Raw genomic sequence first — 17,909 nt, forward strand, 5'->3', positions numbered from 1 at the left:
GGGTTTGTTTTTGTTTTTTTTTGGGGGGGGGGGTAGAAAAAGAAGAGATGGAGGTAGGAGATAGACACACAGAACAGGAAGCTGGCGTGAATGAGCAGCGCTGTCTCCTCTCTCTCTGTCGTTGTTTCTGCTGCCCTCCAGGGAGTCCTCAGCTAACAAAGTAACGGAGAGAACGAAAGACTGACAACAGGGAAGGAGAATTCAGAAAAGAGGTAAAGTCCACGCTGCTTCGGTACTTCTGTAAAAGTCATACTGGGTTTAACGCAGCTGCTCTGAAACTTATCCGAAGCGTGTCACAGGGAACTTTTTACCTGGGTGTTCAACAGTACCCACTTGCAAAAACCATCTGATTTGTAAGGATGGTTCCATTCTACTGGAGTTCCATGAAGACGGAGGCTCATCCTGATAAAAGTTAGTGATTATGGAAAACGTGACTGAGTGCTTTAGTTGTCCGGTTCACTTATTCATCATCATACAACCGAACAGAGTGAGGTACCTCATATCCGGTTCAGATGCGGTTAACTCTGCGTTGTGAACTGAATGTCAGAAGAATAAAGGCTGAAGCATCAAACCCTGAAAAAGCTACCTTCACATTTAATTTGTGCTTTCATATAATCATCAAAATGTGAGACAGCAATTATTATTATTATTATTATTATTATTATTAAATGACATATGTAATATATAATATAATTTATGATTATTATGCAATATAATAATATTATTATTATTATTATTATGCGTTTATGTGACAACTGTTCAAAATAAAGCTATCAAAACTTTCAGGGGTTGTGAGGCAAATACCAGCTTTTTCTTAAGGTCATGATGTTCAGGAAGGAGCTTAAATGTAAACTACATATATTGATCCTGTTCACTTATTTTGTGTTAGATAAATGACTTTTAAACAAGTGAGAAAGGAAAACTTTTTCCACAAGTTGAATTAAATTAAAATATTTCTGCACTGGTAAGTCTCATCAGTCAAAACCGTAATTTTTCAAATGTCCATTGCAAAGGAAAGGGTGCCTCCCTTATCTGTGAGTCGTAAAGGCAATGACGGCAGCAAACCTTGAAGTCTTCACACGTTTTATCAGTACGAACTACACTTTTCCTCTTGAGTGAATGAACAATTCACAAGGCATTAAAAAATCTGTGCTGTAGATAAAACCAGTCATATTACAACAGACTGTTCTGATAGTACACACACACACACACACACAGTGAACTAATTGACTTTGATAAGCAGTACAAACGATTTCAAACTGATAGAATGAATGCTCAATATAACGGTGCTCCTCTCAGTCATCCTGTGGCGATCCAGTCATGGTGATCATCGAAAGTTGAATGAGAAGCGACTCCACGTCTAGGATTGAAGCTGAGTTTCATGTTAATCGAACACTTTTCACTCTGAGTGAAATTGGTGGACCAACACACCGACCATCATTATCAGCCCACAGAGCCAGTGGTGTTAGCACGTTGTTAACGTGACTAAGAAACACAAATCAACAAGAACCAATGAAGTCATAGCTGCAATGTACCGCGACATCCCTGAATTCAAAATTTTACCCTGAACTAATTGCGTAGGTCAAAGCAGTAGCTTTGATCTACGATCTTACACTGGCCTTCTCCCTCGTCTTTCTATCTTATCCAGTTCCTGAGTGTATAAAAGTTAAAATTTGACCTTGACCTAGTTTTCTCAAGGTCAAAGTCATCATCTCATTCGCATCCCCTTTGCCGCCCGAGTAATGTGCTTTTTGTTTCATCTTTCTATCTGCAACGGTTGCGAAGATATTTGGTGGACTAACGGACGGACGAACACACAATTGCTGACAATTACAATACAGTACATCACCGCTTTGAAGCGCGATGTAATGAAAACGCAACATAAAAAGACATAAACCTGATTGGCGAAATTTTTAGAGAATGAGCCATCAATCAGTAGTTTCGTATATATTAAATAAAGACAAATATAGATAGAGAGAAAGTGTTGAGTGATCTGAAATACTGTGAGAAGTTGGATGTGACTGGATCTCAGCTATCTCATCTGAACTGATGGCTGAAGGACTCTGTTCAAAGGTCATGTAGGGTCCATCTTTAAATTTGATCTCAGTCAAGAACTTCTAGTTTGGCCCAAATTGAATGTGGGTCACAATTCAGTTTGAGGGCTGTGTATTGTTGGATCGATGTGTCTCTGTGTCAGCCAGAACTGCTATTTCTTTATGATGCAGGGAGTAGATTGTTTGGCTTAAAAGGTCAATCAAAATGTCAGGGTTGTTCCAGGTAAGATGAGAGGAGGAGTGGCTGCGTGTCCCGAGAGGTCAAGTGAATTATTCAGAGGTTAATTGTCCGGGGGCTTTAGTGTAGTGCTTGGGGCGGCGTACAGTATTGTTCCCTTCACTCATTTCTCTATTCTTGTTTTTTTAATGTTTAGCATCAGTGGCAAAGGATGTCAACAGGCTATAGGTTTACACCTGTAGAGTCTGAGACTCTACAGGTGTAAAACTGGTGTAAAATAACTGGTTTGTTATTTTGAATAGAGACTGTCTCTATTCAAAATAACAAACCAGTTTAATTTTAATATCTGGAAAGACATAACTGCCTCTAAAGAGCAAGAATTATTTCTTTTAATTTTGTTGCTATTTCGACTCTGGCTGTCGTGTTTTGCACAGGTTGATTAGAAATATAAATCTTTAGTGATGAGCTCCCTTTGTAATGGCAAGCTCTGTTTTCCATGGCTGTGTCAGGGACAATCAGTAAGAGCTCACTATCAGAGCAGCTTCCTGATATTGTTGAGTTAATGTAACAGATCTGCATCTGTGGGGAAAAAACAGATGTTACTTTTCAGGCATTTATCTGTCTATCTATTTATCTATCTGCCTGTCTGTCTTTCTTTCTGTCCGTGCGTTTGTCCAGCCATCTGTTCGAAAAGTTTCGAAGGTGTCTCTAAACCTATGACATTATGATTGTTTTCATTGTTATTTTTATGATTTAATAAAACAATGTATGTCTTTGAGGTCAAAGTAAAGCCAGAAAATGTCTTTCTTTTTTCTACAACAGTCAGGAATCCAAAGACAGACTGTTTACTGCTCCAGCAAAAGACAAATAATGTTTTTTTGGTTTTTGATTGACTTGACTGACTGGTTTCTAATCAAGACAGTTGCAGACGGGTGCGGTCTTCATTCTTCTGTGGGTGGCTTAATTGCTTAAAGTATGGTGTGGGCTCCCAGCTATTATTGGCAAGCAGTCTGATAGGACAAGTACCTGTTGATGGAGACACACCAGAAAACTTGTGGGTTTTAAATGCCAGAGGACAGGGAAAAAGAGCACACATTCAAATAAGTGCTTGGTAGATCTTTAAAGAATATATCTGTAAGGTTTCCTGGACAGTACAGTTAGAACTTCATGTTCTGGCCAATGGTCAATAGTTCCCGTAATCATGGATGGGCTACTGAATGCAAACGGAATCTGTTGGAATTCTGTTCAGTGTAGGGCTGTCCCAATAATCTACAAACAGATTCAGTATATCCTCAAAGAAACTCGAAAGTAACTACAAAAATATGCAAAACATTCACACAGTGATGCCTCATACTACAAAGTTAATTAAACAGGCCACGATGAGTTGAGACAAGCACTCTGAAGGGCCAGAGAGACAGAGACTGTCTGCATAACAACTCTTCTGCAATCATTTTGTAGGTAATAGTTGATTAAGCTCTTCAGTCTGAGAGCCCAAAACGTCACACAGCCATGAGGAGTCTCTCTACTGTAACAATCTTTGAAAATTATGCTCCGCTGACTCCTCTTGTCTTGGAAGTACCTTTCTCTCGTCCTCCTTGAAAACAGTCCTCATTTATCCAGAGCACTGTTTGCTATTAGACAAAACACACAGAGACAGAAAACAGGCTGAGGCCTCTGAAAACGCAGCAGCTGTGCTCACTGGCTTATCTTTTATATCTTTTACTGTACATTATTGTACGATGTGCAGATAAATGGAAAGGGTTATACAACATTTTCTGTCCTTTCTCGGCTGTTTAAAGCATTTTTGATCTTGTTCAAGTCAAACACAACATGCAGTGAATATTTGTGAGGACTGGAACTGTTTCATGTCAATACCTGGATCAAGTTGAATTTGTTCAGATTAAATCAGGCGTTGTGATGAAAAGGCCAGTCCTGGGGGAAACCTGTTACCTCAAAGTTGGGACCCTGAAGCCAGGAGCCACTGGCTGGACTGGTGGGGAGCGATGTTGAGGGGTGTATTTCAGAACTCCTGAACTACGTTACTGCATGAGAAAATTGGACAGGATTTTTTGGGATAATGTAGTTTCATGTATAATGATTTGTCTGGACCTTTTTGTTTTGCTTTATCACAAAGTTTTTTCTTACATTGAATCTTTATTTAAACCATAGAAAATGCTTTATATAGAGATTTATGTTTCTGCCATGTCATGGAATTACATTTTATTACCACTTAACATTATGTAAAAGATGAACTAGAATGTCAGCAGCTTATCGAGATGTAAAGAAACAGTTTTTAAAACCTGTTAAAACAACAGGCATAGACATCTGGTTACACACACACACACACACACACACACACACACACACACACACACACACACACACACACACACACACACACACACACACACACACACACACACACACACACACACACACACACACCTAAATGTACTTTTTTAAGTGCAGCCAGCAAACACTGGGATCACCTTTGCCGATCCAGCCAAATAAAGGTAGGAAACATTATCCCAGTGTCACAGTCACTGGTGACAGGTGTCAGAGGTCAGAGGTCAGAGGAATGAATGAAGACCTTGTCTGATTACTGATCTCTGGTTCCTCCTTTGAACAGAGCTCTATTATCATTCTTCACTGTTTGTTGGCAACTATCCTCTTTCTCCCTTTGTGTGTGTGTGTGTGTGTGTGTGCGTGTGTGTGTGTGTGTGTGCGTGCGTGCGTGCGTGCGTGTGTGTGTGTGTGCGTGCGTGCGTGCGTATGTGTGTGTGTGTGGTTTTGGTTTTCTTTGTAATCATGCTTCAACCACGACATGTCCTGTTTAAACTTCCCCTAATTTTTTTTCCACATCAGATTTGAATGTGACTTGTCACCCTGTGGGTTTTTAAACTGAACAAAGCTGTATATATTTTTGGGGTTGATTCAGTCAAGAACTTGTTTCAGGTTTTTGCAGAAACATATCATGATTACAGTATAGACACTATCTCCACTAAAACATTTGGTAAATTGGTTTAAAACTTCACTGAAAATTTTATTGTGAGCCAGTTTAAGAAGGAAGATTATTTGTGATACAAAAGTAAATGAGCGCTGTGATGGTACTACAATCAGCACCTCCCATGTGATATATCTTGTAATTTACTCCTGAGAATAAGTAAAGTACCAACAAGTAAAAATAATGTGAAACGTGCAGATAACAACGTATAGATCTTCATCCTCATCTTCATTGTCCCCCTTTGATTCTTCCTTATGCTTTTACAACAGCATTTTGGACCTTTGCAGAGCAGCTCAGGTTTTATAATATTTTGATTAATCAACTGGAATAAACTACTGTATAATGTTGTGATATATGGAATCATATATCACTGAGATTATTTAAAGATGCATCAAGCTGACAGTCAAAAGGAAAAGTGACTGAACTGCATTATCATTAGTTTATATTCTAAGGTAAAAATAACTTTACTAACAATAATTGTATTACGGTAAAAGCAAGTACTCAGCCATTGAGACATATGTTAGTCTCCCCTGAATATCCATGACTGTGTGTCAGCGCTGCAGTAAAGCCATGTAAGTCAGATGTCTGCCTCTGCCAAGGGCGTGAAACTTTGGAACGACTCCCCAGTCAAACCAGTAAACCAGTTGAAGCCTTCATGATGAGTGTAGTGAGTTTAAATGTCACCTTTTCACATTTTTGGCTGTAGAATAAACCTGGAGGGGCAGAGGGGTTAATTTAGTGAAGCTTTAGAATGAATGAATAAACTGTTTGCTTTAGGGAGTTTTTATGGTGTCAGAGTGGCTAAGAAGTGGGTGGTTGTGTTAAAATGTTTACAAGCTTAACATAAGAAAACACTAAAAACACACCAGGTGTAGATCGGTAGACTGTATATACACTCAGACACTTACAATGACCAAGACAAAACACACACTGTCTCGTTCTTGTGTCACGGCCAGGGTCCATGTTATCCAGAGCCTTGGGATCCCTGTTAAAACACACATTCCTCAACAAACACATGTGGCTGATATTTATAGCTCCACTGCTGATGTCACTTTGGCAACAAACAGTGAGGGGTGGGACTTAAAAAAAGCACTGCTTCCTGTCTGGGAACCCTCGTCATGAACAGACGACACACAAACACACTTTTCTCCACAGTTACAATCATCTTTTTTTTTTAACAGTTTTTCCATAAAGGTTGTGGTTTTCATACATATCCCTTATTTGTTCAGCTTTGGAATCACATGTCTACACAAAACATATACACAAGTAACACAATCAGAAGTTGATCATAGGGGCAACATTGGAGAGAACAACCGTTCACACTCACAACCACGCCTACAGGCCCATAGAGAACCGAGGCAGCACCGCCATCATCCCTACTGACACTGAAGTCACAGTGACCATTGAGACGGTCAGGATTGCTACTTTCAGAGGTTTCATTGCATCATTTTCAATACGTGCTGCAATGGAATTTTCCCGCCGACGCCACAACTTAAAAAAGCGGTAGCCAAAGTTTCTGTTATATACAATGTCATGCCTTCTTGTGAGCCCTCACCACAAATCACATATATGTGAGTTAAATTAAAAACTTATTTTACTACAACATTGTTCTTCTTTTTGGATGCTTAAAGACTTAAAATTCATTCGTGCTTCTAAATAGAAGATAAAATTTTATTGGTGATGTCTACAGGGGATTTTCACTGTGACTGGTATTTTCTTTTGAGGATTTTGATTAGATTTATCAGATAATTATATTGTTACATTTTGTTGTTTTTCACTTAATGATAAACTTAACTTCATGTTAATGTTTTACATAACACCAGCTTATCAGCGTGGGAGCTCCTATTACCAGTTAGTTAATGTTTTAGCTTTAACCTCTGGGGAGGCTGCTGATCAGAGCTGTCGTAACGGCTCCAGCTGACTTCTGTAAGTGACAGTGTCGGTGTGTCAGTTCGGTAGGAGAGACGTCACTAACACAACAGTGACTTACTTTCCAGTTACACCACCAAAATTTTGATGGAGACAGATCACAGGCCCTTGATTTTGAGTGCTTATTGTCAGAGGGAGCAGATAATTGAACAAATGGACGTCTGGGTTGAGAACAGAGCCTCCCTCTGACTCACCATACCCTACATGGGAAACCATTAAAAAAGGGGCCGTGGCTGATGCAGACCAGAAGTAAAAATATTTATATTGAAATGGGAAGTAAAGTAAAGGTTCCTTTCTCTTTCTCTCTTGGTTTTTTTTCTTAATTTTGTCTGGGTTTTTTTTGTTTCATAAATGTTTAAAGGTTATATGTTTCTTTGTTCAGAAAATGCTCAGTATTATTGAAAATCCTCTTATGTGAATCTCTTTTGGATTTAGTGTCAACGTGATTATTTTGTAATTTGACTTTCATGAATAAACATGATGTTAAAAGTCAAATCTCTCTCTCTCTCTCTCTCTCTCTCTCTCTCTCTCTCTCTCTCACCATCTCTCTTTCTCTCTCTCTCTCTACCTGTGCAATTACCTCATAAAGAACATTATGAAAGATGTTAGCTGGTGAGCATCCGTTATTGTCACGTTAATAACATGGTGTTTACACTGTTTCTAGGATGAAGCTGATGTTTAATTCTGGGTGTGTGTGGGGGTGTTGGTTTATTTCCTGGTACTGATGATAATAATAAGTTGATTCACATTTATCTGTACTTTAGTCACTAACCTACTGCTTTCTCTCCTTCTCCACAGACCCGTATGATGGATAGATAGCAGAGGGTGGAAGAAAAGATGTCGTTCTTTGGCTTGGACTTCATCAAGAAAAAAGAGAGAGGTGAGATTCTTGCCACTGGATTTGCAGTATCTGTAGTTTTACAACTTAACACAAGGGTATGGAAATCACTAAATACTGGTTTGAAAGCAAAAAATTATCAACAAATTTTGATGATTTTTCATTTGGGGGGGGGGGTGGGCCGTTCTTTGCCATTGTTGGATTTGTGCTGCTAATGTCATATATAATTTGATAATATCTACATCAATTCAAGGGGTTGAATTATGAAGGTCAAGAGATCATGGGACTGTTTGTTTGTGGTGTAACAGGGGAAATTCAGCTTCCTTGACAGTAAGACTGAATATTTGTACAACTCAGGAACTCTGATTGCAGAAGTAGATCGTGTGATTTGTGGGAAAGCCGTGAACACAGTTACTGGGACGACCATATAACATGATTGGTTCTATTAGTTGACTTAAGCTGTGACACACTGACAATCCACTCTGCATCTGACTGTCTCTCACGAGGTTTTTGACTTATTATGTAACAAAACAACAAAACAAAGATTGAGATGAGCAAAAAATATAAAATATTTGGGAAATGAAATGATGAAATTAAATTAAATAATCTAGCTGCAAGAGGGCACAAGCCAGTGTCTTATTGTGCCAGTTCCAAGCCCGGATAAATACAGAGGATTGTGTCAGGAAGGGCATCCGACATAAAACTTTTGTCAAATCAAACATGCGAATCAAATCTATGACTTCCATTCCGGATCAGTCGAGACTCAGGTTAACAACGACCGCCATCGGTGCTGTTGACCTACAGGGTGCCAGTGGAAATTGGACTACTGTTGGTCAAAGAAGGAGAGGAGGAAAGTGTGTTCGTAGGAAGAGAGAGAAGAGGAATGCCAAAAGTATAGAACTGAGAGTGGGGACATTGAATGTTGGAACTATGACAGGAAAGGTAGAGAGTTGGTTGGCATGATGCAGAGGAGGAAGGTAGACATACTGTGTGTCCAGGAGACCAGGTGGAAAGGTAGCAAGGTTAGAAGTTTAGGAGCAGGATCCAAGTTGATCTATCATAGCATAGATAGAAAGAGAAATGGAGTAGGAGTTATCTTGAAGGAGGAATTTGTTAGGAATGTCCTGGAGGTAATAAGAGTGTCAGATAGAGTGATGAGTCTGAAGCTAGAAATCGAAGGTGTGATGTTCAATGTTGTTAGTGGGTATGCTCCACAGGTAGGATGTGATCTGGAGGAGAAGGAGAAATTCTGGTTGGACTTTGATTGGGTGATGCAGAGCATACCTAGAAGGGAGAGAGTTGTCTTCAATGGACATGTTGGTGCAGGAAACAGAGGTGGTGAGGAGGCGATGGGCAGGTTTGGTATCCAGGAGACAAATGCAGAAGGACAGATGGTAGTTGACTTTGCACAGAGGATGAAAACGGCTATAGTGAATACTTTCTTCCAGAAGAGGCAGGAACATAAGGTGACCTATAAGAGGGGTGGTAGGAGCACACAGGTAGACTACATCTTGTGTAGATGGTGTAATCTGAAGGAGATCAGTGACTGCAAAGTAGTGTTAGGTGAGAGTGTAGCCAAACAGCATAGGATGGTGGTGTGTAGGATGACTCTGGTGGTGAGCAAGATGAAGAGGGCAAAGGCAGAGCAGAGGGCGAAATGCTGGAAGCTGAAAAAGGAAGAGTGTTGCATGACTTTTAGGAAGGAGTTAAGACAGGCTCTGGGTGGTCAGGAGGTGCTTCCAGATGTCTGGACAACTACAGCTAATGTGATCAGGGAGACAAGTAGGAGAGTACTTGGTGTGTCATCTGGAAGGAAAGTAGATAAGGAGATGTGGTGGTGGAATGAGGAGTGCAATTTCCTCTGGGATTATTAAAGGATCTATCTATCTATCTATCTATCTATCTATCTATCTATCTATCTATCTATCTATCTATCTATCTATCTATCTATCTATCTATCTATCTATCTATCTATCTATCTATCTATCTATCTATCTATCTATCTATCTATCTATCTATCTATCTATCTATACAGAGAAAGAGGTTAGCTAAGAACAAGTGGGACACTAAGAGAGTAGGCAGGAGTACAGGGAGATGCAGTGTAAGGTGAAAGTAGAGGTAGCAAAGACTGATCTATACAGGTTGGCAAGGCAGAGAGACAGAAATGGGAAGGATGTGCAGCAGGTTAGGGCAGAAGTGAGCATTTGTGAGCAGCAGTATGGTTTCATGCCAAAAAAGAGTACTACAGATTTAATTTAATACACTGTTATAATCCCTGAGGAGAAATTAAGAACGCACACCCTAGTTTTTGTTAGTCAATCAAATCAAATCACATGCATGCATATTAGTGTGTACAGGCCCCTGTAATACACACACCACACACAAGGGGGCCTGTAGACATGCAAGGGAGGTAGAGTGGCAGGCAGCTCTTTCTTGGTGCGCCTCAAATGGGCAATTTGTAAACGGGACGGCACCTTGCTCAAGGGTGCTCCAGAGCACCATCGGCAGTGCTCCGGAGGTGAGCTGACACCTCCCACTGTCAGCTCACCTCTGGGTATTTTTTTTGGGCGGGAGCGGGAATCGAACCACCGATCTTAAATCATGGGACGACCCGCTCTACCGCCCGCTTTACCACTGCCGCCCTGCTTTGAGGATGCTGACAGAGAAGTATAGAGAAGGCCGAACGGAGCTGCATTGTGTTTTTGTAGATCTAGAGAAAGCTTATGACAGGGTGCCCAGAGAGGAACTGTGGTATTGTATGAGGAAGTCTGGAGAGAGTGAGTACGTGAGAGCGGTGCAGGACATGCATGAGGACTGTAAGACAGTGGTGAGGTGTGCTGTAGGTGTGACAGAGGAGTTCAAGGTGGAGGTGGGACTGCATCAGGGATCAGCTCTGAGCCCCTTCTTGTTCGCTGGTGATGGACAGGCTGACAGACGAGGTTAGACAGGAATCCCCATGGATTATGATGTGTGCAGATGACATTGTGATCTGTAGTGAGAGCAGGGAACAGGTGGAGGAGAAGCTAGAGAGGTGGAGGTTTGTCCTGGTAAGGAGAGGAATGAGGGTTAGCCGCAGTAAGACAGAGTACATGTGTGTGAATGAGAGGGACCCAAGTGGAAGAGTGAGGCTACAGGGAGAAGAGATCAAGAAGGTGGAGGATTTTAAGTACTTAGGGTCAACAGTCCAGAGCGATAGAGAGTGTGGAAAAGAGGTGAAGAAGTGTGTACAGGCAGGATGGAACGGGTGGAGGAAAGTGTCAGGTGTGATGTGTGATAGAAGACTTTCAGCTAAAATGAAAGGAAAGGTGTACAAAACTGTGGTGAGACCAGTGATGTTGTTTGGTCTAGAGACAGTGTCAATGAGGAAAATACAGGAGACAGAGCTGGAGGTAGCAGAGATGAAGATGCTGAGGTTCTCTCTGGGAGTGACCAGGATGGATAGGATCAGAAATGAGTACATCAGATGGACAGCACATGTTAGAGGTTTTGGAGATAAAGTCAGAGAGGCCAGACTGAGATGGTTTGGACATGTCCAGAGGAGAGATAGTGAATATATTGGTAGAAGGATGCTGAGTTTTGAACTGCCAGGCAGGAGGCCTAGAGGAAGACCAAGGAGGAGGTTTATGGATGTAGTAAAGGAGGACATGAAGGTAGTTGGTGTGAGAGAAGAGGATGCAGAAGACAGGATTAGATGGAGGCAACTGATTCGCTGTGGAACCCCCTGAAGGGAAAAGCCGAAAGGAGAAGAAGATTTGCTAAATGAAATGTCTGCTTTTTGAGGCTGGCAGGACCTTTTTGAATCTGCAGTGTACTCTACATCCAGTATCAAACTTATTGTTATGTTCTATTGTCTGTCTGTATGAAATGTCCTATTATAAAACCACTGTATACACATTACTGTGATTACTATACGGTGTGTACTGTGTAGTATTATTTATTTCCCTTGATGGAAAACTGTGTGTTCAGGGTTTGTTTCTTCTTTGAACTGTGATCTGCTGGCGATAACATTTTCTTAAATCATATAAAAAAAACTAGAATAATTTCTCTGACTTTTCCAATCAGAGCTGGAAAGGAAACTCCGAGCCAACGACCGGGAGTACAACCTCATCTTTAAATATGCAGTAAGTAGTGATATGTGCGGGCTGTTGGTGAGTAAACCTCATCCATGTCAACTGGTATACTGTAATGTTAAACAAATATGACTTTTAAAATGGACAAGTTAATGAACAATGTTCAAATTTATCCTTCAGTTCTGTTAATGGATAAAAATATTCCTCAAAGAAACTGGAGTAAAACTAGCAGAAAATATAAAAAATTGTGTAAAAACATTTCCAGGTAGAATTAAATCTTTGGTCTGTTGACGTTAGTAAGAAATCCAGTGACCAAGGAATGCTGGGAGTCACAGTCTATGTGGCCAAAGCTTTCAGCGTCCTGATAAGATCCACCTGGCACACAACAAACGTCTCCCGCCAGATAAGTCTCTTTACGTCAAACATTTGCAAACTCACAAAGACTCTTCACAAGCTGTAACATGAGCAACCTAAAGGGGGGCTTCAGTACATACTCAGAGGAAATAAATTCAGATACACTCCCACCCGGGTATTTGTGTGAAACAGAAACAAAAATCATGTTAGTGTGTTTTACTTCCTGAGTCAGTGAAACTAAATATAAGAAACTATTTTCTTTTATATAAACAAAATATAAACAAAACATTGTATCCTCCAAAATGACCGAAGTGAAACTTTCCAGTCTCTTCAGTGACTGAAGTAACTTGTTAAGTAACTATGTACTGTATAAACTATCATAAGCAGGCATTAAAGAGTGCATCCTGGTAACAATGGACTGGTTTAAAGCATATTAGCAGAAAGCACATTACTATCATGATAACACAACAATTGATCATAATCTATTAAAATACAGAAGTTAAAAGCGGAGAAACAACAAACCTATTGAGAAACGGGAGTGCGCGAGACTTTTCAGTCATTTATGTTCCCAATCCGCTTCTTCCACTCTCACGGGTCACGTGAGAGTGGTTGCTGGAGCCTATCCCAGCAGATGTATGGACATTACCCAGGGAGACGCTCCAGACACATTGCCAATGCATCGCAGAACCACACGAAAGACGAACAACCACTCACGTGCGCTTCACTTTGGAACTTACCAACCCACCTGAAGTGCATGTTTTCAGAGTCGGGAGGAACCTGGAGAACCCAGAGAGAACCCACGCAGACACAGGGAGAACATGCAAACTCCGCATAGAGTGGGAATCGAACTGGCAACCGCCTTGCTGTGCAGCGACAGCGCTACCCACTGCGCCACTGTGCGCATGAGACATTTTAACAAGAAAAATCTAATCGGATTACTAATTATTAATCATTAATCAAAACTAACTCACTAGCTAACTAACAAACTAATATCTGACAAGTGCATGTTTTACATTTTGTTTCAGTGGATAAATAAGAATAATGTAGTCTGTTACAGAGTTTTGTAGTCCTGGAGTGACAACAATATTACCATAAGCAAATTATTAATTGTTACAATAAAGTTCACAGAAGGTGAACATTACCTGCACTTGACCTTAGTCGAACGGATTTCATCTTGTATTGGATTTGAATAATTTAGCTACTGCTTTGACAAACTAGCACACTAACATGACCTGGTTGTCAGCTCATAGGAATACCATAAACATCAAGAGGAAGGCCTCTGCAGCAATGCTATTGTTCTAACTGAAGAACATTTCTTGAGGTCTATAATTTCTGACTTTTTTCCCCACCACATCTAAAGTCTTTCTGTCTGTTTATTTTCACATCCTGTCACGACATTGTACCCCTATGAATATCCAAAGGACCTCAAATAGAAGTAAATATTTGTTCATCCTTTCACGCAGTAGACCAGTCTTATCATCTTGGGTACATACACTTATTTCCCATGACACATCAAGGTTTTATGCATATAAATGTTTTTATTTAATTATTTAATCTTTCTTTAACAACAAAGTGTATGACAGCCAGTTCTCATTTAAAGTGACAACCTTGACCTGTCTGGTGGGTTGTTGGTCTTTATTTGTTTGATGAGTTTGTTTTAGTGATTCCAGAGAAAGACATTTATGCATTTGCATTATCTCAAATGTTTCCAACAACTTTAAAACCCTATAAAAACATTTAATTCATGCTTATTGTTCATTTTATTTGTTTTCCTGTTCCTAAAACTTCCTGGAGAGAGTTAGAAAGTGAGGAAGGAAGTCTGTAAATGTAGCTGACCGGAGCCTGATTAAACCCTTAAACATTAACTCGTCTGTGAATGTTTCAGTCTGAACCACTTTAGATGGACAGGATCTGCTACTCCAAACAAGCTACCAGCTTTGACTTTTTTGTCATGTTCATTTTCCAGCTTAATGCTTTAGTAGCTGTTAGCTTGTGCATTGAAATAAAGCCTTTTTTATCTCAAATATTAATCAAGGATCTTACAGTTTTTTGTCCTCTTCAATTTTGTATATACTTGTCTATGTTGATAAAGTCAACCCTCATTGTTTATTTCAATACCAATCCCATACTGACGTAACATTCAGTTATATTTTTCTCTCACTTATTGACTCCCCTGTACTTTCTTTCAGACAAATGCCATCAAGACCTCCAAGTACAACTTCTTTACCTTCCTACCTCTTAACTTGTTTGAGCAGTTCCAGAGAATTGCTAACGCCTACTTCCTGTTTCTGCTGGTGCTCCAGGTGAGGAGAACAAATGCGCATACACAGCATGCAGGCACAAACAGACAAGGCTGTCATCTAGCTCTAAAGTTAATGAAATGCAAAGTTGATAGAAATTAGAATTATTAAGCATAATCATTTATTTTTGCATCCAGCCTCATGTCAGTGTAAATTTGAACGTGGAGACAGTCAATGTGCTCTGCAGTATGATAAAATTTGTACATTAGAGCTAATAACCCAAAAAGTTCCCAGAGAACTCATCGTTCCACCAATTCCATTGTCACAAATCTGGTAACAGAGGGTAGCCTGTGGACCTCTGAAAGAACAAACTCACACTACACTGTTTTGTTCACATTTCTATGAACCAACATTGAAAACTGTCCTAGCTCCTAGAGTATGATAATAGGCAAAACTTGACCACATTAGAACATATAAAGCTTATAGCTACAGCATAAAAAAAACACCATAAAACCAATTAATCATCAGATATATTAGTATCAGAAATCTGTGTGTGACTCAATTTACCGTGAAAACCACGCAAGCCATTTTTAACTCATAGTGACACGATATCTGGAACCACATCAAAATGTCAGTCTGCAGAAGACTGCATTGTGAGAGTCATTTACAACTGGCAGTAAAGAGCTTGCCTGTCACAATGAAGGTGTGCATTAACTTAACAGGAAGTGGATGAATCGAAATGAGATTAAGGATGTTGAATATGTAAAACAGGAAGTTGCCTCATCGTGTGCAAAACATTTGTGTTGCAATACATTGGTGGTCTGCAGTGGCTGTTCTTCTCACAGCAAGGATGAATCAGACAATAACTGTTTTAAATAATTGATATCCACTGTATATTTCCTACATTTATTTATATTTGTTTTATGTTAATTTACTTTTAACTTACTTGTTTGAACCATACGAGAAACAAATGAGTTCTTTTTTGCTACATGGCTTAATCTGAATTATATTAATGTCTGGTTGTGTGGTGATGTTCTACTCAGTCATGTTTATCCCTCCTGTCTTCATGTCTTCTTTGTCCTCGAGTGTTTGCACCCATTTTGTCATTTCTGTGTGTCACTTCATATCCTCGCTCTTAGTGTCTTGATGCGTGTGCTCTTTCTAGGTGATCCCTCAGATCTCCTCTCTGTCCTGGTTCACCACGGTTGTTCCTCTGGTTCTCGTGCTGTCAGTCACTGCTGCCAAGGATGCCACTGATGATATCGTAAAGTCTTTTTAATACATTATCCTGTAATTCATTACTTTATGAATGATGACTTTCATATCTTTATCAACGTCTAGGCGTACATCAAAATACACATTTAAAGGTGTTTTCTATATTTCGAAATTTCACTGCAGACTTTACTGCCTTAAGTGATCCTGACTGATTAAGTGTTTTATTATCTGCTCTGGATTTTCTCTGGTAGTTAGTTAGAGTGATATGTATGAAAAAAAATAGTTATTTCCCTTTCACAAAGTCTTGTTATTATGTAATTTCATATCATCTCATGTTGCCAATTGTGTTCATTTACTCAAAACCACACCACTGTCATGAACTCTTTCAGCAGGAACACATTTCTCACTCCCTCCAGTTTGAAAATCTGTGTCTATACTTTTTAACTCTGAGAGATTTTCTGTTAAAGGATTGCTCAATGGATTGTTTCATCAGATTGTTTTGTGAGGTAGTTCTCCTTACTGAATTTCAGTGATTCATATGGCAGTTAAAGCTGATCGGGAAACCAAAGTCCCCTCAGCTCAGGCTGGCATGCAAATCAGAACTAATCAGGAAGGGCCCCTTTTTATTTGTTAATGGTCAAACTGTTACTAGAATGGAAGCAGAAGGACATGTACCTTGAAAACAAAGAAAGGAAAATGATTTTTAATTTCAGCCGTCAAGGTCAGCCAAACATACAGTACGTTTGTATGTGTTTGTGTGGCAGCCTGTAAGTTAATGCCAAACCCCTAAAAGAAAATTAGTCATGAGTTAAACATAAACTGTGGGAGAACAAAAGTCTTTTTGTTCTGTTTTGCTAGTCATACTGAACAGTTCCTGCTGCTGGTTCCCATCTGTTGTCCTGTCATAGTGTCTCTGTGTTTGAGCTCGATTGGATCTCAGCAGCTACGCAACAACTCAGGACTGACTGTTTGTGGCCAGGTGGACAACCTTGCAAAACAAACACTGAAATAACTGTTACCATTTACTGCTGTGATGTATGAATTTAGTCAATATAAATACTTCGGACTTCTGCTCTAGAATGAATGAAAAGCTGAGGAGGAATTTGCCTCAGGGAACTTTCCAAATGGGATGAATAAAGTAGAAAGTAGAAAAAGAGTATAGGAAACTGGTTTGCTATTGTCATTTTTATAGCAATGATTCATTATCAGTCCTATCTTCCCTTGAGAATGTACATCATAAAGTCCTCAACACATTCACAATCTCCATTCCATTAATAGTAAATATCCTTTTAATATGCAATACCTTTAATTTATTTATCAGTCGTGTTTGTGAATTCTGGATTTTGTTTGATGTACTCCAAATATAGTCCAAATGTTGAACTGCATTTCTGCTGTACATCTAAGAGGAGTCATAGTGTGACAGTCTGCAGACATACATGAACCTGTCAGACATTATTTACATGATCTGCTCATCTGGCAGAAATGTCATGTTGACTGAAAACGCAAAAGGCTTTTGTTCTGGTTTAAGAGTCTTTCACTCATAATTTAGATTGTATTGAAAATTTTGTAGTAGCCAAGGTGATTGTAACTCGTCATAACTAACATTAAATGTATTCAGAAGACTTTGTCTGTGGGAGCTCTGTCTCACAGATATGAGACACAACGAAACGATGGTGGTTAGAGGGTTTACTCCAGTATGCATGGACGATGTCACAACATGGTAGTTGGTGACAAATAACATTCACTGGAATTCTTTTGAAATGTATCTGTGGTCATATTTAGTTCATTGTGCGCTATTGTGACTCAGTGCTGGGGGTTTTTGTCCTCTTTCTAGAATCGCCACAGGAGTGACAATCATGTCAACAACAGAAAAGTTCAAGTCCTCATTGATAGAAAGTAAGTTAATAAGTGTATTGTTCTTAATACATACTGCTCATACAGTACATCCTGTTTTTTTGTGTAGAATTATTGTCTCCCTCCGTTTCATTACAGGCAGGTGTCCCTCAGGGAACCTTATTGGGTGTACA

At 39.7% G+C, this 17,909-nt stretch overlaps 1 protein-coding gene across 6 annotated transcripts in view; it reads left to right on the forward strand.

The window, feature by feature from the left end:
* LOC137591875 (phospholipid-transporting ATPase ID-like) overlaps positions 1–17,909 on the forward strand; it is a 35,255-nt gene that overhangs the window by 207 nt on the left and 17,139 nt on the right. For 2 of the 6 annotated variants that reach the window (XM_068309846.1, XM_068309850.1), the window contains exons 2-6: positions 7,964–8,045; positions 12,066–12,124; positions 14,617–14,730; positions 15,833–15,931; positions 17,717–17,778. In XM_068309846.1, the coding sequence (XP_068165947.1) occupies positions 8,003–8,045; positions 12,066–12,124; positions 14,617–14,730; positions 15,833–15,931; positions 17,717–17,778 (377 nt within the window). In that variant the 5' untranslated portion in view covers positions 7,964–8,002. The other 4 variants (XM_068309849.1, XM_068309851.1, XM_068309847.1 and 1 more) reach the window with 3 other exon arrangements.

This window comes from Antennarius striatus, chromosome 3 (genome assembly GCF_040054535.1).
Source record: "Antennarius striatus isolate MH-2024 chromosome 3, ASM4005453v1, whole genome shotgun sequence".
NCBI lineage: Eukaryota > Metazoa > Chordata > Actinopteri > Lophiiformes > Antennariidae > Antennarius > Antennarius striatus.